Source organism: Borostomias antarcticus, assembly GCF_949987555.1.
Source record: "Borostomias antarcticus genome assembly, chromosome: 5".
Classification (NCBI taxonomy): Eukaryota; Metazoa; Chordata; class Actinopteri; order Stomiiformes; family Stomiidae; genus Borostomias; species Borostomias antarcticus.
Genome location: NC_140238.1, coordinates 10453759 through 10480450, shown reverse-complemented (window position 1 = coordinate 10480450; position 26692 = coordinate 10453759). Strand labels below are relative to the sequence as shown.

The following is a 26692-nucleotide window of genomic DNA, read 5'->3' as shown; positions in this document are numbered from 1 at the left end:
TCCGGAAACACGAAATATTACGACTTCCGGGCGTTCGTACTACACTGCGCATTGCAGTTAAGTTAGCTAGCTGTTTAGTTTAACCAGTTTTGGAAATGAATAGATTGAACAAGCCGGAGGAATATGATTCCTATGAGATAGAGGAGCCAAGTGATGAGGAGAGAGCTAGCAGGTAATAATAACTACTTAATGTCTGCCAGATTTGGCGCCAACACCACCTGGTTAGTTAGCTAAGCTAGCTAATAATATTGTAACCTAGAATTGGCTACAATTGTAAACAAGACACCTGTTAGCTAACTAGAGGGTTGTTGAGTATGACATAGCTATCTAGCCAGACATGTAGGCTATGTATTCTGATGGTCTGCTACCGCTAGTCACATTATCATCTTTCTCAAAACCAGTGTCTTATTCAAAAGAAACACCTGCCCAAACATTGTTTTCTCGTCTAGCTAACGCTCGCCTCTCCCTGACATGGTGTGCTTCACTCCCCTGCGCTGCAGCTCCGAGGATGAGCTGGACGTGCTCCTGAACGGGACGCCGGACCAGAAGCGGAAGCTGATCAGAGAGTACCTTACGGGGGAGAGCGAGTCGTCCAGCGAGGATGAGTTTGAGAAGGAGATGGAGGCCGAGCTCAGTTCCACTGTCAAGTCTTTGGAGGTCGTCTGGGCACCCTCGGCATCAGGTGTGTGTGTGGCAGAGTCAGCTGGTGTTTTGGAACTAGACTTGTGTCATCTCCTTCCTCTCTAGCCCCACGTGCAGAGGCTTTACTCTCGGGCTACTTTTACTATATATAATACCTTCTGGCTTGGGGCTAGTCCTGAACCATTGGATGCCAGGAGATGTCATCTCTGCTGTTCCAATGCATAATAGCTCGGTATCGGACCAAAAGAAAAGTCATATTAATGATTGATTCTTCCTGTTGGTGTTGCAGGGGAGAGTTCGGGAACCAATGCCAACACTACCACTCCGGGGTTACCTCAACCTCAGATGTACGACGATATCTACTTTGACTCTGACTCCGAGGAGGAGGACACACCAAGTAAGTGTGTGTACTACTAATATTCACAACCCCATGAACACTAATCTGAAACCTTTAGGGTCATTTCCCCATGCACAGTAAACCGGTCTTAAGCATCAGGCTCCGGTATAGCTGCCCACAGGGGAACGGGGTCCACGCACTGGTAAATGGTAAATGGACTGCACTTATATAGCGCTTTTCCACCTTAGCGGCACTCAAAGCACTTTACAATGGCGTCTCATTCACCCATTCACACACACATTCACACACCAATGGCGGTAGCTGCCATGCAAGGTGCTAACCTGCTCATTGGGAGCAATTTGGGGTTAGGTGTCTTGCTCAAGGACACTTCGACATGTGGACAGTTGGAGCTGGGATTCGAACCACTGACCCTTCGATCACTGTATGACCCGCTCTACCAACTGAGCTACAGCTGCCCCACACTGGTTTCGCCAGACCTGAACGTGTCCGGATCCCACAGGGGGAGTGGCATACTGGGCTGCCGCAGGGTGGTTGTTTTAATTTTTGCGCAAGGTTCCGCTCCTCTACGGTGACCCGGTCTGGTGTTTGAGTCACGGTCACAGGCTTGAGAGAGTCAGGTAGCTGGCTCTCTTTTCCAAATCGCTGACCGTGGGGTTGTGTGACGAACCCTACACAGCAGCAACAGGGGATAATTGGGACAGTAGGTTGGATGTGATTGGCTACCAAACTGGGTGAAAATTGGGTAGAACAAAATTATTAGAAATCTGATTCAGATAAAATCAGAAAAAGGGGGAGGAAAAACCTAGTCCAGATCTAAGTAGGGATGGGCATTTTCAGTTATTGTAATACCCGAGTACTCTATATTCATAATGAACGAGCCATCGATGTAGGCCTACAGTAGGCTATGTGCCCGATTAAGTAAACGTGCCCGACTGTTTAGAAATTATCCCGACGTATTTCGTTATACCGAATTTGCATATGAATAAACAACCAACAATTTAAGCCATTCAATCCAATTGCATTTATTAAAGAACAAACGTCACAGCGGACATACTTTAACTTATCTTTTCCGTTCGTTTGGCGTTGCATCGTCGTGAGCTAGCCGGGCTAGCAAATCATGTGATTCGGGGTTGTTGTACAGTCGTCTCATTCATTGTTTCGTTGTGCTTTAACCGCATGTGGTTGAGCATTGAGTTGGTTTGCTTATGATAAGCAAGTTTCACATTGCAGATTTTGCACTGCACACTGTTTTCCCCTTCTTTCTCAAAGTATTTCCAGACTGTACTTTTACGAGCAGCAGACATGTTGCGACTGATGTGAGTAGCCTCACGCAGGTAGCCAAAAACACAGTGCGCAGGTGCATGAATAACGAAGCTTTTTTTTTTTCATAATGAAACAATTACTCGCCATGGTTACTCGAGTACTGACGTCAACAACGAGATCTAAGGGGCCCTTTCAATGGAGAATCTCCATTGACGTGTTTTTATAGAGTAGGTCTAGCCCTTATCTAGCCCTGTATCTGGGGAACTAGTCCATCTAGATCCATGGAGATGAGTGCTTAGCTAAGGTAGAAAGGTAGGGAAATGGGACACTTGACCTTGACTGTCCGGTTCTCTCCGCAGGTGGCTCTACGGGCCGGAGGAGGAAGCAGCGTTCCGTCCCCACCAACGACGAGCTGCTGTACGACCCGGACCAGGACGACCGGGACCAGGCCTGGGTGGACGCCAAGAGAAGGAGGTAAGTGCCCGTCCTCCTCACCCCCAGCACACTAGGACCTCAGTACTCCTCAGTACCACATCACTGACCCTATATCCTCACCACACTGACCCTACTGTACAGTATATCCTCACATCACTGATCCTATATCCTCACCTCACTGACTATATCCTCACCTCACTGACCCTATATCACTGACCCTACATCCTCACCTTACTGACCCTATATCCTCACCACACTGACCTTATATCCTCACCTTACTGATCCTATATCACTGACCCTCACATCACTGACCCTATATCCACACCTCACTGACCCTATATCCACACCTTACTAACCCTATATCCACACCTCACTGACCCTATATCACTGACCCTACCTCACTACACCACGTCGCACTCTGCAGATATATGAAAATGCTTTAATAGAAGTCCTATAACAATACCCAAACTGGTTTTCTATTTTGTGTTCTCACACGTACTGAACTTGGCCCTGGTTTGGTTTGTAGGAACACTGGGAATCAAGCAATGTGAAGAGATCAAATAATTATAAGCAAATAGAGAGTGGGTTGACTGATGCGTGTTTCTTTTTGCGATCAGCTACAGTGCTCAAAGGAGGCAGCAGGGGTTTCGTTCCAGAGGGCAGCAGTCCCACGCTCTACCCAGCAGCGACGCCATCCTCAACTGCCCCGCCTGCATGACCACTCTGTGTCTGGACTGTCAGAGGTAGGTACCGCATTCTTATAGACACTCACCTGGACAGCCTGTACTCTCTAGACAAGAATAACACAACAAAAATACTCAAGGGAGCTGGCTTGGCCATGAACAGATCTCGATACGGTGTAACATTTTTCTGTCATTTGTTTTCATGCGCAGACATGAGAAATACAGAACGCAGTACAGGGCGATGTTCGTCATGAACTGCTCTGTGAACAAGGAGGAAGTGCTGAGGTACAAAACACAGAACGAGAGGAAGCAGAAGAATAGGAAGCGGAGGAGAGGACAACAGGAAGCAGCACCTACAACAACAACAGCAGCAGCAGAGACATCAGAGGGCCTAGGACCCAGAGGGATGGATGGAGAGGAGGTGTACCACCCGGTCCAGTGTACAGAGTGTTCCACGGAGGTGGCTGTGTTTGATAAGGATGAGGTCTACCACTTCTTTAACATCCTGGCCAGTCACTGCTGAGGGGGCGGGGCGGTACTGGTTCCTAGAGAGAGACGTACACCATTTGCCTAGAATGACTTCACAACAGAGTAGCCCTGCCAGAGTAGCCCTGCCTATCTGTGGCTAGAAAAGGCCAAATACGGCCCCACAGATCAGCCAGGGAGGTTCTCTTTGGTCTGGTGGCAGATGTTGCTATGTTGCTGTTCACATTCAGAAGGTTGGTGGCTGGAATCCCACCTGTTACGTATAGGTTGTATGTCCCCTGGCAGACATGTACTGGATACGTTTGGTGGAGTATGGGTGTACTACAGCTTATTGGGAATAATTTTTGATAAATATTTTCTGAAGTCATCCCAGATGCCTGTACATTTTTGTCATTTGTGCATGTGTACATTGGAGATATGTGCTTTTATTTTATGTAGTTATCATTTTTATGCATAATCTGAAGTTATACCTGATGCATGTTAATTTGCTTTTATTTTATGTAGTAATTGGCCTTTTATTATTACAATCATCACTATTTGATTAGTGTTTTAAAACTATTGTTATTGCTTGATTGTGTTTGAGAATTATTCAGAAGGAATGGGATAGCTACAATACATTTGTTCCATTCCCCTGGCTTGTTACAAGAAATAATGCTGGTTCAGACTGACTAAGCAAGTTTATGTATATGTTATGATGGCTCTCTAACTTTAACAATTGCGAATTGCAAAAGTGGCTTTTATTTTGACAAAGATAAAATTACATTCCTCTTATGTCGTGCACTCCGCAACGAGTCGCGATTGGCTGGAAAAGACCTTGTGATAAATCGTCATTTCAGTCAGGAAATGGTCCGCGGTCTCTAACAGGAATTGGCACTAGCTACCCAAGTTTAAAAAAAAAAAACATGACTTTTGGGGACGCCTGGAAACAATTATCCTGGTTCTACTACCAGTACCTGCTCGTCACGGCTTTATATATGCTGGAACCATGGGAGCGAACGATCTTCAGTATCCTTTTTGGTTCGAAAACGGTTCCCACAACCTACCTAACGTTCGCTATGCTACGCTAGCTAGCCACTCGCTAGTATCCGCCACTGTTCCCTTCGTTATGTACCTAGTTACCCAGTTTCTAGCTAACGTAACGTCGTTAGCTTCTTGGGAAGAACCAAGGTCCTGTCGGAGGGTAGCTCTCACTTTAGTTCTTGGCTAGATTGCTGATGAATTAGATGGAGGGCCTTGCTAGGTAGCTACCATTCTTGCTTATGCCAAATAGATGGTAACTTAGTGTAGCTAGCTTTTACGCCAGCCAGTATGTTGGGAGTTTTGTCAGGGGCCTGTATCTGTGTGTAAATTACCCAAATATAACCGATGACATGTATATGGAGCAACAGATTCAGGAGCATGTGCACTGTGTATTTGTCACTCAAATACACCTGTAACGGTGGCGTTTATGTATATAGTAACGCCCGCACTCGGGAGTGTTGGTCGTAACGCCCAAACGCAGTGACAAGAATGATTTCTGGGATTGTGCTAGCGACATTTTAAACTGCAATGGGAAAGTAACCGACTCTCCTACAATTACATATCATAGAGAGTACCTTCATATTTTCATCTTATGTGCATATTTAGTTATATAAAAACGACCACAAATCATCACTATGAATTCTGTGAAGTGTCGCCCTGAAAATATTGCTTGGCGACGCCTCGTCATTGTATGAGAATTCCATATTACTGTACCAACGTTATTCTGAGTGGGGTAGGTAGCTGCGGTCGGTACGCCACACATTCTGTTGAGCCAGGAATTGCAGGGCTATTGTCAAAGTTTGCAACCCAGTAAAAAAACAACATAACACCGTTGAATTTGAATACCGGAATTGTTTAGAGAACATTTTCAGTTACACATTAATATACAGTGTTATTACAAAAAAATATCTGGCTTTGTACATTTACGTTTTTAGTAAAGAATTGGTGACGCTGTCGCCTCAGAGTGGGCGTTAGCACACACTCTTCCACTACCTACCTTAGCCGATGGTTGGCTTCTCATGGGCTTTGTGTGTACTTGTAAATAACTTTTTGCACCTGTTCATCGAGTCTGGCGATCAGTAAAGAGTCTAGTAACCATATTGTAGACGTTAGCCTATATCACATTATAAAACATCTGGCGATTGAGTTCATTGCCCTAAACATGCTAACCATTGGTGCTGATTTCCAACCTAAATTATGTGAATTCTCTGAACACCTTTTCCTTAACTATAGTTAAGATTCACTTTTGATCTCTGTAGCAGGAATGGCCGTTTACACTGGCTATGTGTTCATGCCCCAGCACATCATGGCCATCCTGCACTACTTCAAGATGGTCCAATGATGGACTCCCAGTCTGTGTCCTAGCCCTGATCTGGCTGACCCGTGGCTGTCTGTCTGTCTTTCCACCCGTCTGTCTGAGGCCTGGAGGACAGACCACCTCATTCCTGGGGACTATTTATTCTTCTATACCCCATCAACAAAATGACAACAACAGAATGAATGAAAAAGATTCATGAACACTGTTCTAGAACAAGAAGGAAGGGTCGGGAGGGTTCCGAGTGGAGAGAGAATGTCTGATGTTCTTATAGGACATTAAAACCATTTTTGTCTTACGATGTTGTATTGCACAGCAAACAATGTGACAGTTCGGTCTCATTTGCACATACATCCTTGTTAAATAGATGTAATATATATATATATATATATATATATATATATATATATATGGCTATTATATACAGTAGCCTACTGTACTACTATCTTTCTGCAGTTTAGATTTTTCCCCCCAGATGGTGTATTTTCTCACTTCAAGTGTATATAATCTTGGATACATATCTGTAAAGTTTTATAGTTAGATAAGTTGGGTTAGGATGAATATACTATTTGTTTTGTAACTGAGAAATATCAAGGTTGAAGACTGCATTTTATGAAGCTTACTGTCATATACACTGTCCTTAAATACACTGTCATGTAATGGCAACTGACCAAAAATGTCTATTTTGAGTCCTTATCTCATAAATTATGTTTTTTATGTTTCCATCTGTGGAAATTTTTCATGGGACTGATGTTTGAATAAACTATTGTGATTTTTCACCTTCAAACTTTGTGTGGTAGCAGGTGGTAGTAGCTGTTTATTTTTTTCCCTTGCCGAACAAAGCACTTCTGATTCATTAATCTGTGCATATTGCAATACAAAGAGACTTAAGGCCAAGTGTATTTGTCATGAATAATGAGAAGTGGTGAAGAATCACCATGCCAGAGTAAAGATTGGGTTTGCCATTCAGCTGTTAGTCAAAAGAACCAGGCCAGGTCCAGCCTGGCTTATGTGCGAGGCTGGCTTGTTTCTGTTCAGGACTGGTAGGGCGGAAGCTAGTCATGCCACTGAAATAGCTGTGAATTGAAATGACATGAAATAATGTCTGATAAATTAAGATAGGTCTTGTCGTCTGGACGCATCAGTTCCAATGCTTCCAATGCTAATCCAGCACAATAAGAGCGAGATAGCCAGTTAGCTCAAGAGCTCACAGCAACTAGCAGCAGCTTCCATAACATTAATGGTAGCAGTCAGTGGCTAAAGCAGTTACACTGATGATTCCTGTAACGTTAGCTATTTTGCTGCAATTGGTTCAACTTCTGTTTCTGGACAAAGGTAAGGGATAAACCCAGATAACACAAGGCTAGCGGACCTACAGCGGGTCCCCGATGGATGCTCCACCACCATTCCACCAGTAGTTAATTGTCTATATCCTAGGCCCATTGGCCATGGGGTCCGTGGTGGGATCGTCAGAGCGGTTCGGGTGTAGTGCAGTTACTTCCGGGCAATCTCCATACACCCACTGGTGAAAACCGTGTCTCTAGCCCGTGGAGTTGTGGAGTTCATGGCATGGATAGTGGCGTGGTGGCGAGACTCCGCCCGCTTGGGTCAGAGCTGATTGAACGCAGTACAGTGAACTCTGGGCAATCTCCTTGCACCCACTGGCGAAGACCGTGGGTCTCTAGCCCACTCGGGCTGAGTTGTGGGATCCGTGACGTGGACAGTGGCGTGATGGCGAGACTCCGCCCCCTCGGGTCAGAGCTGGTCGTGGACAGTGTACCTCTCTCCGGGCCACCCACCTGCCCCCGCCGGTGAAGACTGTGTTTCTCTAGCCCCCTCAGGGGCTGATTTGTGGGGTCTGTGGCGTGGACAGTGGCGTGGTGGCAAGACTCCGCCCCCTCGCGTCATATTGGGTCAGGGGCTGTGGACCACTCTCTGGGCTACCCACCTGCCCCCACCGGTTGCCAAAATGCGCCCGCACACTTAATTATTTACCAACAGTAAAAGGGTCTATATATAATCGGTAATTACTGAGACACAGGGCTGGACTGGGACAAAAAATCGGCCCTGGCATTTTTGGCCCAGACCGGCCCACCACAATCGGTCGGACACCACCCACCAGTACGAAATCCTTGCGGCCCCTTTAAATATGCAATACCACCGTACTATTTCCCCAAACCACTACAAAGATGAGTAAGTTCCGTGGACAAGTGTACCAGTGCAAATGGACGAGTGTACTCACTCACTCTTGACTCCCTGGTGGTCAGACGTGGCCGTGGAGTACACAATCTCCATACTCAAGTAACAGTTACAGTAGAAGTACAAGAAATTGTCAAAGAAAAAGCTCTGATAGAAGTCAAAGTATAATTTCAAATAATTTATTAAATTATTATTATTATTATTATTCAAATGTAAGTATAGAAATATATGTACAAAGTATACAAGTAACTCAAAATGTTGCCTGTGAACTCCACTGGGCTGAAAAGATCTCCTCCTCAAACAAGGCAACCTTTAAAAGAGTGAGAGGGAGAGACAAAGAGAGAAAGGTGAGAATGATAATTGATGGAGTTAAATTATCACAGTACTGGTCCAGTATCTTCAATTGAGAACAATGTAGAGAGATAGTTGCATGTATTTGATACTTACTTAGTAATAAAGGCTGCATGGCCCTCTGGATACCCTCAACAATAATGGCATCTCCTGAGAGAGAGAGAGAGAGAGAGAGAGAGAGAAAGAGAGAGATAGAGAGAGAGAGGGGGGGAGAGAGAGAGAGAGAGGGAGAGATGAGACATGATCAATGATAAGTCATACATGATTACATGACAGATTCAGATGATCAGAGTTGCATGAATTGTAGGCCTATACTTACTTACTGGAAAAAGGCTGCATGGACCTCTGAATACCCTCATCAACAATGGCATCCTGAGTGAGAAAGAGGGAGGAAGAGAGATGAGACACGATAAGTGAGATAAACTATAGATTCAGATAGTAACAATATCTTCTAGAAAATGTAAGCAGTTGCATAGATTGTAAACTCACTACTTACATAAAAAAGGATGCCTGTGAAGTCCACTCCAGTTAAAAGCAAAGTGCTTCTTTTCAAACAAATGAGGGCAACCTTTGATAGAGAGGGAGAAAAGGGGAGACAGAGAGAAGAGACATTATAATTGAGTTGATCACAGTACTGGTAATTACATGATCATAATACCTTTATCTTTACTGGAAAAGGCTGCATGACCCTCTGGATACCCTCAACAATAATATCCTGACAGAGAGAGGGGGGGGGGGGGGGGTGAGAGAGAGATGAGACATGATCAATGATCATTTTTAAATTATAAATGATTAAATGACAGATTCTAGAAAATATAAAAACATAGTTGCATGTATTGTATACTTACTTAGTGGAAAAGGCTGCATGGCCCTCTGAATACCCTCATCAACAATGGACAATGAACCACACAAGTTAGGGCCGGGCATCGTTTGAGAGACAGGGGAGGGGGGGTAATAATGAGTCACACGATCACACCATCTTCAGTCTAAAAAGCTGCTACATTATTATGAATAATTTTATAATAATAACAACAATTTCATATCAACTTACTATGAGTTTCCTCAGTAGCTCACTCTTCTCTGACACTTTGTCAATGACAGTGTCTGTGTCCAATTTGCTCTTATTATTATTTAGCATGTTATCTTGGTCTCACATGTGATCCTCAATCAATATTATAGTGTGTGCATAACAGTAGTAATGTACTAGAAGGGTCCAAAACGAACTTTTTTCACCTAGCCCCAACAGTCCTGAAAGGAGCTAGGCTTACCAGTCAACTGGCTGGTAAATTATCCATTACCAATAGATTTTTAGCAGCCAGCCATTGGCTAGTAAATGGCTAGGGTTAATTTTGGACCATGGCCACACACAGCTAACGTTAGCCTGCTCCTCTTTTTTTATTAAGATATAACGTTAAGTAGCCCAGCAGCAGCAACACTGCTAGGCTAGGCCAGAATAGATAACGTCAGTAATAGCGCTAGTGCTAATTGCCAAGCTAACGTGCTAACGTTAGCACTACTAGTACTGACGTTATCTGGCTGGCCTAGACAAACAGTGTTAACGCTAGCTAGCTCAAACGTAGCTAGCTACGACCCGGTTTGCTTGGCAGGGAGGTGGGTAGCTAGATAATGCTAGCTAGCTGTACCTAGCTAATGCTAGCTGGCGCTAGCCAGCAGATAGCCGTCACCCATATTCATATTTAGCTATAGCTTTTTTAGCTTTCAGCTATATTTCCTTACCGTTTCAACTACACACTCCTCCTGCTCACTCTGTCCTTCCTCGGCCCTGTCATGTCTCTGTCCCTCCTCGGCCCTGTCATGTCTCTGTCCCTCCTCGGCCCTGTCATGTCTCTGTCCCCCTCGGCCACCATGGCCACCAGCCACCTCTCCTTCAAGTTCGTGTTCAACATGGTGTTCTGAGGCTGTAGACGTTGAAGCAGCCCCTGGCGCAAACATATCAGTAAGTTTTGCACATGTTGCAGCATCCGCCTCAAGACTTTTAATCTTTTTAGCTCGTAATTTCTCTGCGCCCCCCTTGCGCTTTGGTTTACTATACTTGTCCTTATCCATCTTTCTCCATCCACTGACTTTTGGCTCTCTAACGGCCCACGCAAATGACACCTGAAACTAACAGAGGGAGGGGTGGGGCCTACATATGATTGGGCCAGCCCAGTGTCAGTATAGAAAATGGACCAATGGGCCGCTGTCCCTGCTCTATGGGCCGTTCGTTAGCCCCCAAAGAAAAAGAAAAAATTGTTTTTTTTAGATCGGCCCACAAGTAGGTCCGGCCCACCGGGCATTTGCCCGGTACGCCACATGGCCAGTCCAGCCCTGCTGAGACACATATTGTAGGTATAATTTAAAAACAGGAGTATTTCATATGTTCAATTACTGCACATAAATTCAATAACTGACATAGAACCAACAGGTAACTGCATTTTTACATAGCTTCTACATGCACATTCAGCATGGCAGACGATCTCCTTAACCACTAGGCCACCGGAGCTCTTGAAAATCAATGGTGTCATAAACTGTGTTCGGAATCGCTCCCTCGTTCCCTCACTCCCTATTCCCTATATAGGGTTCACCATGTAGTGAACTACCTAGGGAACGGAGAAAATGTAGGGTACATGCACTGTTCCCTGCAAATCAAGGTGAATTGTGGGTAATAAATAGTGGACTATATAGGGAACGAAAATTCCGTGGAGAATTCGGACACTACAAACAAAATGGCTGACGCCCTATATAGTGCACTATATAGTGAATAGGGAGCGATTCCGAACACAGCTATAGTCTTTTGTTTTGATGTTCTGGGACCACTGCCTCTTGTGGTAGCAACATAGAACTGCAGGTCAACAAGGGAACACATAGGGATGTAGTAATTGGGAAGGGAGAGAGGGACAACCCGACATTTGCTCTCCATGCTGCGCTGGCTTTCAGCCACGCACAAAAAAGATGGGCTTGCCTGGGAGTGGCCTTGCGGTATTAACCAATGGCCTCTCTCCTGGCCTTAAAATATTGATGTATTCACTGGCACCGACTCAGAATGAAAATAGCAAGTGGTTACTCTTTAAGCCTGCGGATGAGGAAGTTCTCACGTACACACAACTGTTGCCTGGAGTTTGGACCTGCAGGCCAAACAAGTGCAATGATGTAATTAGAATAAATTGCCTGCCAGCCAGTCGGCCTGTCTATGTCTGTCTTGAGAGCAAGCTGAGTCAAGCACACAACACCACAGCACCCTGCCTGCAGATGAGGGGTTGAACCCCTGTCTCTTGCCTGCTGAGAAGGAGCCTGCAAGCTGGTCTGCTAGTTTACCGATGATGTTCATTCTGACCTGGCCCTACATGTTGCTCTCTGGCCGTTCCTCTTGTTATGGAGGTTTTTTGTCCTTGGTGGAGGATGGTAGGCAAAACCAGTAGGCTCCAGGCCTGGGTCTAGCTGACCACAGACGTGCCTGCTAGGGAGCGTGTTGGAAGCATCAGAGTTGCTAAGAGCATCAGACGGGGACAGGATGCTGTCCTGCTTCTGCCCTCTGATCCTCACAGCTGTCTCACCCACAGAAATTATAAATCACAGAAGGAGTTGGACTTCCCAGGCGCCCGTCCATCCTTGCTATATGGACAAGGACACACACACGTTGTGTAAATATATGGCCTTTAAATATTCAATGTCATAATTTACGGCAGAAGGTAATGTCCTGTCTGAAGGCCAGGGGTCAAGCAGGAAGCAGGCACCCCACTATCTGGCAGAGCCAGCACCTTGGCATGCAGACTGGCCACTCTCTCTCCAGAGGCACTATCACTTTGGGATGCATGCAGGAGTGTCCTGTTGCATGGTGCTGTGTTGAGTGTCACGTAATGCATCCAGGGTTGATGTATACTCTCTGACAAGTCGGTGCAGTTGCTGCTTATATGTAAATCTTAACAGATTTATTTTATGGTAAATGGACTGCACTTTTATACTGTAGCGCTTTTATCCAAGGCGATTTACAATGGCCTCGCATTCACCCATTCACACACACATTCACACACCAATTGTGGCATGCTAGCTTGCTCAGTGGGAGCAATTTGGGGTTCAGTGTCTTGCTCAAGGACACTTCAACAGGAACCGTGATTCGAACCGCTGACCCAACAATCATTGGACGACTCGCTCAACCTCCTGAGCTACAGCCACCCATTTTAGCAGAGGTTATATGATCTGTTGGCATTATGACGAGCAGATGGTGCAGCCCTATCCGTGAAAATTTAGCCAGTTTTTTTGTTACTCCCAGAACACTCAGGTAAGGCAAACACAAATGAAGCGCTGTTTGCACATGGAAATGTTGTCTGGTTTACTAAGTAGCCTACATTTTTTGACTGATGTAGGTCTCCTGTAGGTTTACTGTCTGCATCCATTTATTTCTGACTGTGTCTTTAACAATAATCTGAGGGTCTGAGACCAATCTTCGTTCTACTCTATTTGTTTTAAAAGAAGATTTTGTTACAGTGGTGTGAAATTGGTTTAACATTCAAGATGATAAAATCGAAGTTAGTAAAGCTATTTATCTCAACCTGTACATCTTTGGCAGAGTGCACAGAAAGCGCATTCCCGTGTAGCACTGTGCACGCGGCTCACAATATATTTAAGGGGCGACATACGCTCCACGTAGAACGAGAAACCCCGAACACAGCTTCTTGAAGCAAGGAATTCCGAAAACCTCAAACATTACCCAATAAACTTTTGCGAGGGCGAGTTTAAAAAGACCCGAGATGAACGAAGTTGATGAACACAGGTGTTTGGAAGTGACCTCCACGTCAAAAGGTGGAATCGTTGTCGATAATGAAGACCGGGTTGGCGGGGTAGGGCTTTCGGCGCTCCGAAGACAACGCAGTAACAGACCAAAATCTAAAGAACACAAGCGCCTGAACCATCATAAATTAGTGTTGCAATACATAGTCCCCTGTATGAACTCATACGGCCTCTGCACTGTGGATAACTTCCTTGGGAATAAAATAGGAGAACGAGTTTTACGCGAAGTTATACACATTCACCAGGGAGGGAAAATGCAAGACGGAGAACTGGCGTGTACAGATTTTGGCAAAAGCAAGAACATTCGAGGGGATAAAATCGCCTGGGTGGAAGGGAATGAGACAGGCTGCGAAAACATTGGCTTTCTGCTCACAAGGATGGACAAACTTGTTACATACGCCGACGGCAAACTGGGAAGATACAAAATAAGAGGGAGACACAAGGTTAGTATTGTAGTCAATACGTTTTTGTTAATGCATGTATCTTAAAGAAGATAGAACTAGGCTTATATTTGAGCATAATGAAGAAGAGCATAACAATGAATGATATACTACTACTACTACTACTATTATTATTATTATTATTATTATTATTAGTAGTAGTAGTAGTAGTAGGCTAGGCTAGTAGGCCTAGTAGTAGTATACTTACTGTGAAAGTGTGGGGTCCTGCAGTTCAATACAGGGTGTACTAGCATTTATTCTGTGTGTAGCCTACTCAACATGGTTAAAGATAAAGTAAAAAAAAAATCAATATTTTCACCTTTAACGGAGAGGATCAGTGGTAGACTAGGCCTAATCAACGTAAAAAAATAAAAAAAACACGCAAGCAGCCTATCTCTGCAATGGAATTAGCATACATTGTTTTCAGTAGGTAGTGTATATTTGAATATGCAGGGTGTTTATTCTGATGGCAGCTGTGTTTATTTCTGCACTGCGTTTGAAGAGGGACAGCCCACAGTGACCTAAAATATAAGACAAGTCGTTTTTAGTATTTTCCACACTGGCATCCCCGAACAACCCCCAAGCACGCGCTAGATACTCTTCTAGGATGTAATGCTGGTCTCAGGGGGGCCATCTCCTGAATTTATAGGGAAATTGACACTAAACCCACAGTATCTGAGTTGGGAACAAGACCTAAGATTTTCAGAGGGCTTCAATCCCTGGCTGGGTTCATTAGGTTGGCTGGGTTCAATTCGGTTTAATACGGTTAAACCTCACTAAGGACAAATGAGCAGGGATGTATCCCAGATACTGATCCTATGTGTAGGATCAGTATGTTGATGTAAGTTTACCACTGCAACCTGGTTACACATGTTTTTAGCTGTGTTCAAGCCTTTAAACGTATTAGGAGGTCTTTGGATCCCTCAGTGACATTTAGGCTATGCTTTGACAGTTGCGCCTCATCCTATTATGGCTCTCTTTGGGGTGATGCCCAAAGGCACAGCATGGCCGGCTGGGATGGGGTTATGTTGGCTGTGTGTGTGAATGTGGGAGGAGGTCAAGTTATGGGTTCATCAAAAGTTGGGTTTAATAAAGTTCAGACGAAAGGGGCCAGGGGTGAAATCAAACTGACTTTCCTGTTCCAGGATTTTGCCTCTTCCTTACTGGTGGCCGCTCCACGGTCCGCCTGTGCAACACAGAGCAGGTGACTGAATACAGAGGAAAAGACCAGGCAGTCCTCTTATCTGTAGGGAGTGAAAGAAATGCCAACGTAACAGGATCCAAGATCAAAGCACATCAAGCCGGGTCCTCCTTAGCTTGGTAGCTTCTGAAGATTTACTTCTTTACGCCCAGATTAAGTCACCATACTGTACCTGTTGTCAACGACTTCTTAGGGGACCTCTGTCTCCCCTCCCCGGGCACTGCTGAGGGCTTACAATAGACTTTCCGTTCCCCCTCTGATTACTTGATTACTTAAGTACCTACAGGTGTATCCAGGACCAAGATCCAGTTGATTGCAGCACTTTGACTGCAGAGTATTGGCCTTCCAAGACTTTCCCAAAGGATAGCTTGGGGCACTGTCCCTGGTCTGGACCCTGTCTTCCAAGCAGGAGGTCTCTTATTCATATGAATACAGGTACTTGGGTCTGAGGTTGCCTTATTCCCTTTGACCAATGAAGGTGTCAGTGGGCACAGCACACACACACAACAACCACAGTTTCTAATCAAGACACTCATCTGTATCAAAGGCCCATTATTTTCACTTGTGTGTGAAGACTGGTTGCCCCGTCACTCCGAGGCCCCTGCAGTCGATCAACACGGTCATGTCTCTTCTCTGTCCTGGCCCCGCGGTGGTGGAATGAACTGCCCACTGACGTCAGGACAGGAGATCAGATTCCTGCTCTATCAGGAGGATTTGCCCTCTCTTCACTGACGAAACGGCGCAGGTGCTCATCCAGGCCCTGGTCATCTCCCGCCTGTACTACTGCAACTCTCCTTGCTGGGGCCCTGGCGTCAGCCATTAAACCCCTGGAACTTGTCCAGAAAGCTGCTGCTCGCCTGGTGTTCAACCACCCCAAGTTCTCCCACACAACTTTCCTTCTCCGTTCTCTACACTGGCTCCATGTAGCAGCTCGCATCCAGTTTAAAAATCTGGTACAGGGCAATAAAAGGAACAGCCCCCTCCTACCTCCAGGCCATGGTCAAACCCAAATATGGTCTATTAGTTATAACAGTTTAATTACAGATTTTTTTTTTTTAATTTCTCATTTAAGAGACACCAATCTTGAACATCATGAAACTAATTGCTGTATATCTTAGAGGAGATGAATGTGAAGAGAAAACTGTTTGGTCTAGGCCTAGCCTACGTATGAGTCATGTAGCCTACATTACTGAAAGTATTTTTGAATAGGCATATTTCCCATTTTAGAGACTTCAATGTGGAAAATGATAAAACAAGTTGCCATATAGGCCCATTTTAGAGGATATTACTGTGAACACAAAGAGTTGGTTTTATCCCTGATGGCCCGTCCATACTTCAGCAGACGGTGTTATTATTCCAGTTCACAATACTCATTTATCTATCCATTTCCATCTCTCTAATTATCACAGAGAAGCTGCACATTAATAATGACGTCACACAAATTAAATTGGCCATATCTCTCAATGTAATAACAACGTAATATTTATTATTACTATTATTATTATTTTTATTATTATTATTAGTAGTAGTATTACCATTACTATTATTATTATTAGCCTATTATTAGGCTATTATTATTAGGCTGGTATTATTATTATGAGCCCCAGGAGACCAGGACCTTTTGGTGATGTGAGCGGATGGGTGCTGTGCTGCTTGGCACGGTGCCGCGTGACCTTGTTCATGGTGAGCTCGAGGACGTGCGGCGGAGAGAGCGCGAGGGCTACATGCGGCTCGCGGGAGCCTCAATGGCGGAGCGGAGGACACGCCTAGCGCGCAGAAAGGCGACCATAAAAGCATTCCCCCCTCAGTCTCCACTCATCAATTCTTCAGATTATTGAAGAGCTTTTATGGGCTACACTTTATGCTGAACTACGATGTCCGTTATGTATCCATAGCCTCGGCTGCTACTTAAACATTTAGGTAGGCTAATATCGAAATAAGGTTTGATAAAGAGTGGATGAATCAAGTTCAAGGGTTCTCACTCCGCCCCTCGAGTGACAGCTACATAGCATTCCGAACGTTTCACATTTCTACAGGTGCGGCGCCAATGTTGAAAATTTCAGCTGTAGAATAATTAAAACCTCGGCAAATAATTAGGCAAAGGACAGCTCGTTTGGAGCTGTCTATCGATTTGGTCTGAATTATAATCTCAGAATTAAATCCTCACTGTACCAACCGTCCATATTAATAAGGCCAAATATGCCTCTGCTGCAACATACGATGGATTCGGAACTGGAGCGCTTAGCTCTGGACCAGATCGTCCCGTCCCTGCTGGACCAGGGCTTCTTCTACGTGGACAACTTTCTGGGTGAGCTACTCGGAGACTTTGTGCTGGACCAGGTGAAAGAGATGCACCAGTCCGGGTCGTTGCACGATGGACAGCTGGCCGGTCGGGGTTCAGCGATCTCCAGGACAAACATTCGGGGTGACAAGATCTCTTGGGTCAGCGGAGTTGAGAGGGGGAATGAGGCTATTAATTTCCTAGTGACACTGATCGATAAATTGATCTCTCTGTGCATCGGACGACTTGGGAAAAACATCATTCGTGAGAGATCGAAGGTAAGAGTGTCATCGCGCACGTATCGACGTTTGACTGAAGAGTTCGGAGGCACTGTTGATGAAATTCATTTGACAATTTCAACTCAAGTTCATTTATTTTCAAGTGGCGCATTAGGCTACGTTGGAAAGCTAGGAAACACAGCAAACAAATCCAGTCCCTGATGTCAGATTCTATAGCCTACTATCAACTTCATGAAATCTAAATTATGTAGGCCTATAATAAGAATAGGCTAGAAATGTTTTCCCAAACGTAGCCTAATGCCTATAATATTGTATCTCAAATAAATAAATGTAGGCTATAGGCCCAAACATTGTTTGAATATTCATCACACTTGTTGTGACTTTTAATTGTTTCAATTACAGGACCGGTCTATACAGGATCAGTCTATAGGCTAGCCTATAGGCTACAGTACCATACTGTACCTTACAATTCCAGTCTGTACCTTACAGGACCATTATGAAACAAAGCCTTACTGTACATCCTTAGAACATAACCCTCCCATCATCATCCCTGCTATCTTTGATCACATTTGTTCTACAGGTGATGAGTATGAGACAGATGGCCTTGAAGCACATGGAGTCCTACGTGACTCCGTACACTGCCCATAGCTGTGCTGTATGTAGGCCTACACAAGAGGAAGTCTGAGCGTAGGCTAGAGGAAGCTAGAACACACACAGACACAAACGCACACGTAAACACACACATAAACAATAACAACAGAACATATTGTGACACTAGTTAGGAAATAGAATAAGATACTCAGTATTTTGCCACTTATTCATTATACGGTAGGCTAACTATATATCTATGACATTGACATTTACAAAATGACAACCATAAAATACTTTCCCCAAACATTATTTGAGGCCACACATACAGTAGACCTATATATTTTGTTGTCATAAAATATATTTTATTTACAGGTCCTTACACTTGTGGTCATGACGAACAGTTCAAGGAGTCTAATTTAGAGATTTATCCACCATGTTTTTCTAGATAAAAGTGGTGTATCTAGGTCTTGCACGGTGTGTTTTTAATTGTAGCAACCCACAGAGTGCTGGCTCACGCTCCACACGTAGCACTGTCATTAAACCTTCAACATCCTGGCACCTAGCCAGCCCTCTTTCAGGTCAGGACTCCCCTTTCTCTCTCTCTCTCTTTCTCTCTCTGTTGCTCTCCTGCCTTATCTCATTCTCTCTTCCTCCCTCTCTCTCTCTTGCTCTCTCTTTCTCCCACCCACCCCCCCTTTCTCACATGCTTCCACTCCTCCAGTGGCTAAGTGATGTGTGTGTGTGTGTCTGTGTGTGTACGTGCTCCTGGTGTAGCTAGAAAACGCTGCTGCCAAATACCGCTCCCCCGCTATCAGCCGTGAGCCCGTAGTCCGCAGCACAGATAGGCTGCATAAACAAAGAGCTTCTTTATCAGATCACACAGCCAGGATGCTCTGGCGTGACATCATATTAAGCCTGCCAAACTCACCGTCCAACAGACAAAGGTGTCTTGGTGGAGCAGTTCCACCCTATTGACTGTCTGGATGATGTAGGCCTATAAATGATGTTACTCTCCCGGCTTTTTTGATACCGCCACGCCGTTTACGCCCGTGCTTGTCTTTGCTGAACTCACTCGCTGAAATCATCCGCTGAGCTTCCGCGCGTCGATTACGATTTTCGATTGCTCATTGAGATATGTACACTGCAGATGTCCGTGTGCTAAACATAATTTCAAAATAGTTTCACATACTACTGGGTTAATTAATAAATTAGTTCAACCACGTGTGTTGACAAGAGATAGTCCCCCTCACCCCTCATTGTTCCCATTTTTTGATGATGCTTAGTTTTAGTTGAGTTTTTATTAGTTTCAGTATTAGTTTTAGTTCTTTTTTTCTGCGCTAGCCTCGTGAGACCATCCTGATCTCGTGAGCTCATGTTGTTTCAATCTGTGCAAAACAAACCATCTGGCGAACGTCAGATTACTGTGCAGGGGCACAGCTAAAGAAATAATGGAGGATAGATTTCATATCCACCCAAAATACTAGGCTTATGTATGAAATGAAAAAGACTAAAACCAAGAAAATGTTCTCTCCAATTTTAGTTGATTTTAGTTAGTTTTGTAAACACACAATACAGTTTTAGTTAGTTATCGTTTTTTTGTAAAGCCTATTTTTTTTTTTTTTTCAGTTAACTAAAATGTTTTTTCACACCTAGTTTTCGTTTTTTAGTTAGTTTTCGTCAACTATAATAACCTTGACACACACACACGCCAGGGATGTCCCTTTCTCAGCAGGTGCTGGACTGGTCAAAGACAGCTTGAAACTCCAGCGCTATTCTCACAGTTGTCCCTGTGTTGCTCGTCAGCACTGCCTCACCTCACCTGCCCCTCACTGGGTTCCAGCTGAGCTCCTTTGACTCATAAACACACATGACACGACTGGGCAGTATTTATACTGTACAGAGGAGAGAGTTTTACAATATCACCAGTCCAATCAGGTATCAGGCATTACCTCATGGAAACAAGCATGTTTTATTAGTCTAGGTAGCCGTAGCCCTAACATTACATTACAGTAATTTAGCTGACGCTTTTATCCAAAGCGACTTACAATAATTGCATTTAACGTAAGAAGAGCCAATGTACTACTGCTTGCCAGAACTCACAAGTGCATCTCCTTTCCAAAACAAGTGACTAAGAGCATAATCTAGTGCTGAAGGCACAGTGCAAGAATAGCAAACTAAAAATACAATAGGTGCTTAAGAGGGAGGATTGTGATAGTACTTCTTGAAGAGGTGAGTTTTGAGCCTGCGGCAAAAGATGGGCAGTGACTCTGCTGTCCTGACGTCAGTGGGCAGTTCATTCCACCACTGTGAGGCCAGGACAGAGAAGAGCCGTGACCGTGTCGATCAACCACAGGGGCCTCGGAGTGACGGGACAACCAGTCGCCCTGAGGTTGCAGAGCTTAGTCGTTGGGGGGGGGGGGGGCTTGCCATGTAGCCAAGCCCATGTAGGGTTTGACCATGGCCTGGAGGTAGGAGGGGGCTGTTCCTTTTATTGCCCTGTACCAGAGTTTTAAACTGGATGCGAGTTGCTATGGGAGCCAGTGTAGAGAACAGAGAAGGGAAGTTGTGTGGGAGAACTTGGGGTGGTTGAACACCAGGCGAGCAGCAGCTTTCTGGACAAGTTCCAGGGGTTTAATGGCTGACGCCAGGGCCCCAGCAAGGAATGTTGCAGTAGTCCAGGCGGGAGATGACCAGGGCCTGGATGAGCACCTGCGCCGTTTCGTCAGTGAGGAGAGGGCAAATCCTCCTGATAGAGCAGGAATCTGCTGTAGTGTGTAATGGATGTGATATGTGCAGAGAGCAACAGTTGGTCGTCCAGGGTCACATTCAGATTCCTCGCAGTCCAAGTTGGCATCACCACCGTGTCGTCAATGCTGATGGCCAGTTCCGGGTGCGGGCAGCCCTTCCCCGGGAGGAACAGCAGCTCAGTCTTGTCCCGGTTGAGCTTGAGGTGGTGTGTTGCCATCCACTCAGAGATGTCAGCCAAGCACCCAGCGATGCGTGCCTCCACTTGTGTGTCAGAAGAGGGAAATGACAGGACCAGTTGCGCGTCATCGGCATAGCAGTGATAGGAGAAGCCATGTGAGCGAATGCCAGAACCCAGAGATGTAGTGTAGAGGAGGAAAGCAGCTTTAGCAGCAGATGGGGAGGAGGAGAATGTGGAAAGAGGAGATTGGAAGATAAGAAGGTCCTCTGGGAGTCTGCCTTTTCTCCATTTACACTCAGCTATTCTCAGGCTCCGTCTGTCAGTACGCACTGAGTCTGACAGCCATGGGGCAGGTGGAGTTGGGCGTGCAGGCCTGGAGGTGAGGGGACAGAGATTGTCCAGAGAAGAGGAAAGAGTAGAGAGGAGAAGATCAGTGGCAGTATCAGAGGGTAGGAGAAAGAAGGTTTCAGGGGCAGGGAGGGCAGAGGTAACAGAAGAGGAAAGGTCAGTAGGGGAGAGCGAGCGGAGGTGGCTACGGGTAGTAACCATGTGGGGAGGAGGAGGAATTACGGGGGAAGAGGGGAGGGAGGGGGAGTAGGACATGTTGGCGTTTCTGTGAACTTCTCTGACTTGCGGTGTTGGAATGAAGGCTGACCCCCTTCGGGACCGTGAGCAGGCTCGGCTCCTGGCTGGGCCCAGGCAAGCTCCATTACAGCTGCTTTGAAGGCCTCACTCAGCTGTCTTATCACAAGATTACCACGGTCTGCTTCATTAGGCTGCCTTGAACTGCTGACTGACTGACTGACTGGGTGCACGTAGGCCTAAACCACAACACGTACACACACACACATGCACACACGCATACACACGCATACACACGCATACACACGCATACACACACACACACACACACACACACACACACACACACACACACACACACACACATACACACACACACACACACACACACACACTTATTGAACTCCTTCCTTTGTGTTTGTGTTCCCTGATGCATCAGTTGCTTGTAGCTTTGATTCGTCGAAGAAATACTTTGATTCTTGTGGAGAATAAGATAGCAGGACAAGATACTGTGGCAACTCATTTTAGTAAAGTGGAAAGACTCACTTAAGAACCCATTTGGAAATCGAAGGCTTCCTCCCCAACGTAAACATACACACACACACACACACACACACACATCCCTCAAACAAAGTCCTGAATCACAACACACACCCACCCCTCACGCGAAGACCAAAACCACAACACGCACACACTCAAACACACACGTAGGCCAAAACCTCAGTACACAAACACACCCACACACACTTCCAGACACGCCATTCACAAGTAGATCCTTAACCACAACACTCACATTCTCTTCCTCACAGAGGAAGTTCCTCAAACAAGCGTGTTAACACATACATGTATTTCTTGAGATCTCGTTTCCAAGGAACATGTGTTCCCTCATGTGTGGAAGCTATATCACTGAAAAACAGGAAACACATTTTCCACACAGCCACTTAATTAATATCAGAGGTACCAGTACTGTGAGTGAACTGGATGTAATGTACAAATGTCAACTGAGAGTATGAGTAATTAAATAGTATTTTAAGAGTATTGTGAGAGTATGAGTAATTTAATAGTATTTTAAGAGTATTCTGAGAGTATGAGAAATTTAATAGTATTTTAAGAGTATTCTAAGTGTATTCTGTGTTTTTTGTTTTTCCAGGCGATGGTGGCGTGTTACCCAGGCAACGGGACAGGATATGTGAAGCACGTGGACAACCCCAACTCAGACGGGCGTTGCGTCACCTGCATCTACTACCTGAACAAGAACTGGAACGCCAAGGTGAGCCTGACCTGCCTGGGCTCTGCTTGGCACCGGACTTCATAGATTAAATACAATCAATCACCCTCTAGTACTTTTCCACGACAGCTGCAGTTTTCAAGTTGCTCACTCATAGTTTGGGTGTGTTTAAACTACATGAAAGCATTACTGGTGAAGGTTTGCATTACACACAGTCATTGCTATGGATTATCCTCAATAACTATGCAAACATGAGGATTTTGTATGTATGTAAGGATGTATACTTAGAAACCAGATAAACACAGGGGGCTCAAGTACGTTTTCGTCGCCAGCTTATGACTAAGAATTCCTCTGTATTCATTACGAACAGCCAATCAATAGTGAGCTTGACCCCTTGGCCTGCGTCCAGGGCTTAGCTTTAGAGCCCTGCTGGCTCCTGGCCTGTGTGAGGGCTGAGCAGAGCTCAGAGTAAAAAGCCTGTCGGTTCTTGACCCCTCTCCCTCCGAGGCGAGCTGAGGTAAACATCATGTCTTCTGTTGTGCTTTCAGGAGCACGGGGGAATGCTGCGGATCTTTCCGGAAGGCAAGTCGTACGTGGCGGACATCGAGCCGCTGTTTGACCGCCTCCTCTTCTTCTGGTCAGACAGGAGGAACCCCCACGAGGTGCAGCCCTCCTACTCCGCCAGGTGAGAAAGGGGGGTGCTCTGGAGCAGGGTCCCATAGGCATAAAGGCCCAACAAACATTTTATATTGGTTATCAATGTCATACTGGTCAATGTTATCAACTAGATTATATATATCTTCAAACCATTTATTCATTCAGGCTAAGAGGTATTTTGGTTGTCTATGTGGTCAGAAAATATATACTGTATGATGGTGAAAAAGCATCAAACAGCATAAAAGAGTCTAAAGTATGACAGAATGCAGTTCTGCTGTTTCTGAGTCTCATAAGAGCGTCTGTTTACCCAGGTATGCCATCACAGTGTGGTATTTTGACTCAGAGGAGAGGGCAGAGGCTAAGAGGCGCTTCAGAGATCTAACAGGTAACCATGGTCACTACTGAACCCCGAACCTCGCTTTGCCATCCGATTCCTGTGTAGTGATGCTGTAGCGTTAAACATTTAAATACATAACGGTAAAATGACAGCTGAATACAGTAAATGAACAGAAATGAACAGACTGGAATTATAAGATACACAATCACACTTTGACTTATCTTGAAATTGTATCTCATATAGAAATGTTGATGTTTCAGCGTCTACTCAGCAGGACAGCGGTACAACCTGAACTGAGGACACCTAGCCACCACCTTTTTTGTCACACACGATCAGCGGGAATCAAACCTTCAACCCTCCGTCCTTGACTGGCTGACTGACCGGCTGACTGACTGGCTGACTGACCGGCTGGCTTACTGCCTGCCTGCTGCGGAGGACTGCGAGGGCTTCACCGCCTTCACAGATTTCAAATTGACATTGAATGTAGAAAGAGGTGTAGAAACTGCTTCAAGGCCTAGGATATCTTACTAACACCAACCCTATGTTTCTAAGCCCTGGCTGAAGTGTAAAAGTATGCACTTCAGAGTAAACAAGTTCACAAGTGTATACTTCATAGTGCACAAGTGTATATGTAAGTGAAGAAGTTTATACTTCAGAGTGCACCAGTTTATACGTAAGGGGGAGGGGGGGCTATAGAGGCGGTGATGACTCCACTTCATGGTAACTGTCTACACACCTGAAGATGATTAACCCCAAATCTGTGACATCAAGGTAGAGGATCAGATGTCCAGTGTGTTTGTGTGTGAGACCACTCCGTTTGTATCTGTATCCAGTCATTTTCTGCTCTTTCAACATTTATGTAAGATGATCAATGACAATCAGATGAGATGTATACATAACAAACAAATCACTTAGTTATGATGATGAACCAATCATGAAATCACTTGGTTTATGATTTATGGTGATGGTAGTTAACAGTTACATATGAAGTATCAAGGAAGCCTCTGTCTGTGTTGAGGACCCGGTCAGCTCTTTCCCTCAACAGTGCCCTTTCACTCTACCCCGATTGCACTATGGAATGAACTAGCAGTGTTGTTCCTGCTAGACCACCTACATATAGAGCAGGCTACACTAGAACCTTCAGAAGCAGCCACGCCTTGAGTCTGGTTGTGAATGGTGTGTGTGTGAGCCTGGTGAGAAGAAACTGTTTTTCAAATTATAACACGGTAACACACACACAACAGTATGTTGGAACATTAGCTAAAAACAAATCATTGTTGTTGCTACAGCCTACTACTGAATGTGTGTATCCCTTGGAGTTCATTTAGTCAAATGTAGATTTGAAAGATTGAAAGTGTGTCCTTGTTAGTTTGCATGTTGGCCAGCAAAGCTGACAACGTGTAAGCCTGTAGTTGAGAGTGAGAATGATTTTGTTTGCATGTTGAATATGATATATTAAATGTCTTTTTCACTGGCATTTTGTCTTTCATTGGACAGAGTAAAAACATTTTAAACCATAATTGCATCACTATAGGACCCTACATACAGACCGGAAAAGTTATAGTAGCAATGAAACATTTCACTAATAGTACTAATAGTACTACTGTTTGCCACTAGATGGCACTCTTGCACTTCTTGGCCATTCACTTCTTAACATGCAGGAAGGGAGGAGGAGGAGAGAGGAAAGGGAGAGGTCGTAGAGAGCAGAGGCCCTCCCAGACTAGCCAGCCAACTTTAAATATTTCAGACTATTTTAAATGAGACCTATGAAAGATAGATTTGAGGTGCAGGTCAGGCGGAGAGGAGCAGCCCGCAGCTTCACTAATAACCTCCAGCTGTCCGTCTCCCTCACAGATCTGGAGTCCATTGCAGGGGAGGAAGATGATGATGATGATGATGAAGGTGTTAGTATATCAGAGACGAAACCAGCTTGTTTAATTCAGTCACTCCTTTCATCAACAGAAAGAAGACAACAGTGCCGACAAAACAGGAAAATTCGCTGTGACAGCTGCCTTGTTCAACAGTATCAGCTGCCTTGTTCAACAGTATTGATTTGTCTTTCTGGTTCCCATTCTCCCTTCTGGCTTAGCTTCTATTGTGTATGTCTACAATATAGTTAAGTGGGATCAACCCCTGGTTTCTGTAATTTCCCCTCGGGGATAAAATACCTATTTATTCGCCACGTCCATGCATTTACCATTAGGCCAAGAAAACACCTTTGGGGCCTGCATGTAGCTCGGGAGGTACTGTACAGTAGAGCAGCTGGCTGGGGACTGAAGAGTCCCTGGTTCGATCCCAGCGCCCGGCAGTGTGTTGAAGTGTCTGTGAGCAAAACACTAAATCCCAAATTGCTTGTGGGTGGCATGGTGGTTCGGTGTGTGACATTGTTGCCTCACAGCAAGAAGGTGCTGGGTTCGATTCCTGCATGGGCTATCGCGGCCTTTCTGGTGGAGTTTGCATGTTCTCCCCGTGAACCAGGCCAGGTCCAGCCTGGCCTATGTGCGTGGCTGGCTTGTTTCTGTTCAGGACTGGTAGGATGGAAGCTAGTCATGCCACCTCTTCTTCTAAGAAACAAACTGCACCTGAAATAATCCATCTGGAACCTTTTTTTGGAGGAATCTACTACTGTTAAAATGGTTCCATACAGCATTCTTTTTTCGAAGTCCACCA

General features: G+C 45.1%; 3 protein-coding genes across 6 annotated transcripts; all 3 read left to right on the top strand.

The window, feature by feature from the left end:
• The first annotated feature begins 36 nt into the window (after nucleotides 1–36).
• On the top strand, nucleotides 37–4278 carry eapp (e2f-associated phosphoprotein). Of its 2 annotated transcripts, none has more exons than XM_084438691.1 (6): nucleotides 37–172; nucleotides 501–682; nucleotides 932–1039; nucleotides 2623–2737; nucleotides 3316–3441; nucleotides 3592–4278. In XM_084438691.1, the coding sequence occupies exons 1-6, from the start codon at nucleotides 96–98 to the stop codon at nucleotides 3902–3904; spliced, it is 921 nt and encodes a 306-aa protein (XP_084294817.1). In that variant the 5' UTR covers nucleotides 37–95; the 3' UTR covers nucleotides 3905–4278. The 2 variants fall into 2 exon arrangements, with proteins under 2 accessions (XP_084294817.1, XP_084294816.1); XM_084438690.1 differs by having other exon boundaries at nucleotides 932–1045.
• A 441-nt stretch (nucleotides 4279–4719) lies between these two features.
• Nucleotides 4720–6944, top strand: sptssa (serine palmitoyltransferase, small subunit A). The gene is made up of 2 exons (XM_084439203.1): nucleotides 4720–4872; nucleotides 6126–6944. Exons 1-2 carry the CDS (start codon nucleotides 4770–4772, stop codon nucleotides 6227–6229), a joined length of 207 nt encoding a protein of 68 aa, XP_084295329.1. The 5' UTR covers nucleotides 4720–4769; the 3' UTR covers nucleotides 6230–6944.
• A 6492-nt stretch (nucleotides 6945–13436) lies between these two features.
• egln3 (egl-9 family hypoxia-inducible factor 3) lies at nucleotides 13437–25499 on the top strand (the record flags this gene model as incomplete). Of its 3 annotated transcripts, none has more annotated exons than XM_084438089.1 (5): nucleotides 13454–13983; nucleotides 22951–23070; nucleotides 23577–23713; nucleotides 23997–24070; nucleotides 24283–25499. In XM_084438089.1, 5 exons carry the CDS (start codon nucleotides 13501–13503, stop codon nucleotides 24312–24314), a joined length of 846 nt encoding a protein of 281 aa, XP_084294215.1. The 3 variants fall into 3 exon arrangements, with proteins under 3 accessions (XP_084294216.1, XP_084294215.1, XP_084294217.1); XM_084438091.1 differs by lacking the exon at nucleotides 13454–13983 and adding an exon at nucleotides 17381–17740; XM_084438090.1 differs by lacking the exons at nucleotides 23997–24070; nucleotides 24283–25499 and having other exon boundaries at nucleotides 13437–13983; nucleotides 23577–23717.
• Between the last annotated feature and the right edge of the window lie 1193 nt (nucleotides 25500–26692).

Excerpts from the sequence above, each read along its gene's own strand:
- eapp (XM_084438690.1), top strand. The coding sequence starts at position 96 with ATGAATAGATTGAACAAGCCGGAGGAATATGATTCCTATGAGATAGAG. Across the intron at positions 173-500 it reads GATGAGGAGAGAGCTAGCAG|CTCCGAGGATGAGCTGGACG; the intron begins GTAATAATAACT and ends CCTGCGCTGCAG. Across the intron at positions 3,442-3,591 it reads CTGTGTCTGGACTGTCAGAG|ACATGAGAAATACAGAACGC; the intron begins GTAGGTACCGCA and ends TTTCATGCGCAG.
- sptssa (XM_084439203.1), top strand. The coding sequence starts at position 4,770 with ATGACTTTTGGGGACGCCTGGAAACAATTATCCTGGTTCTACTACCAG. Across the intron at positions 4,873-6,125 it reads ATGGGAGCGAACGATCTTCA|ATTCACTTTTGATCTCTGTA; the intron begins GTATCCTTTTTG and ends ACTATAGTTAAG.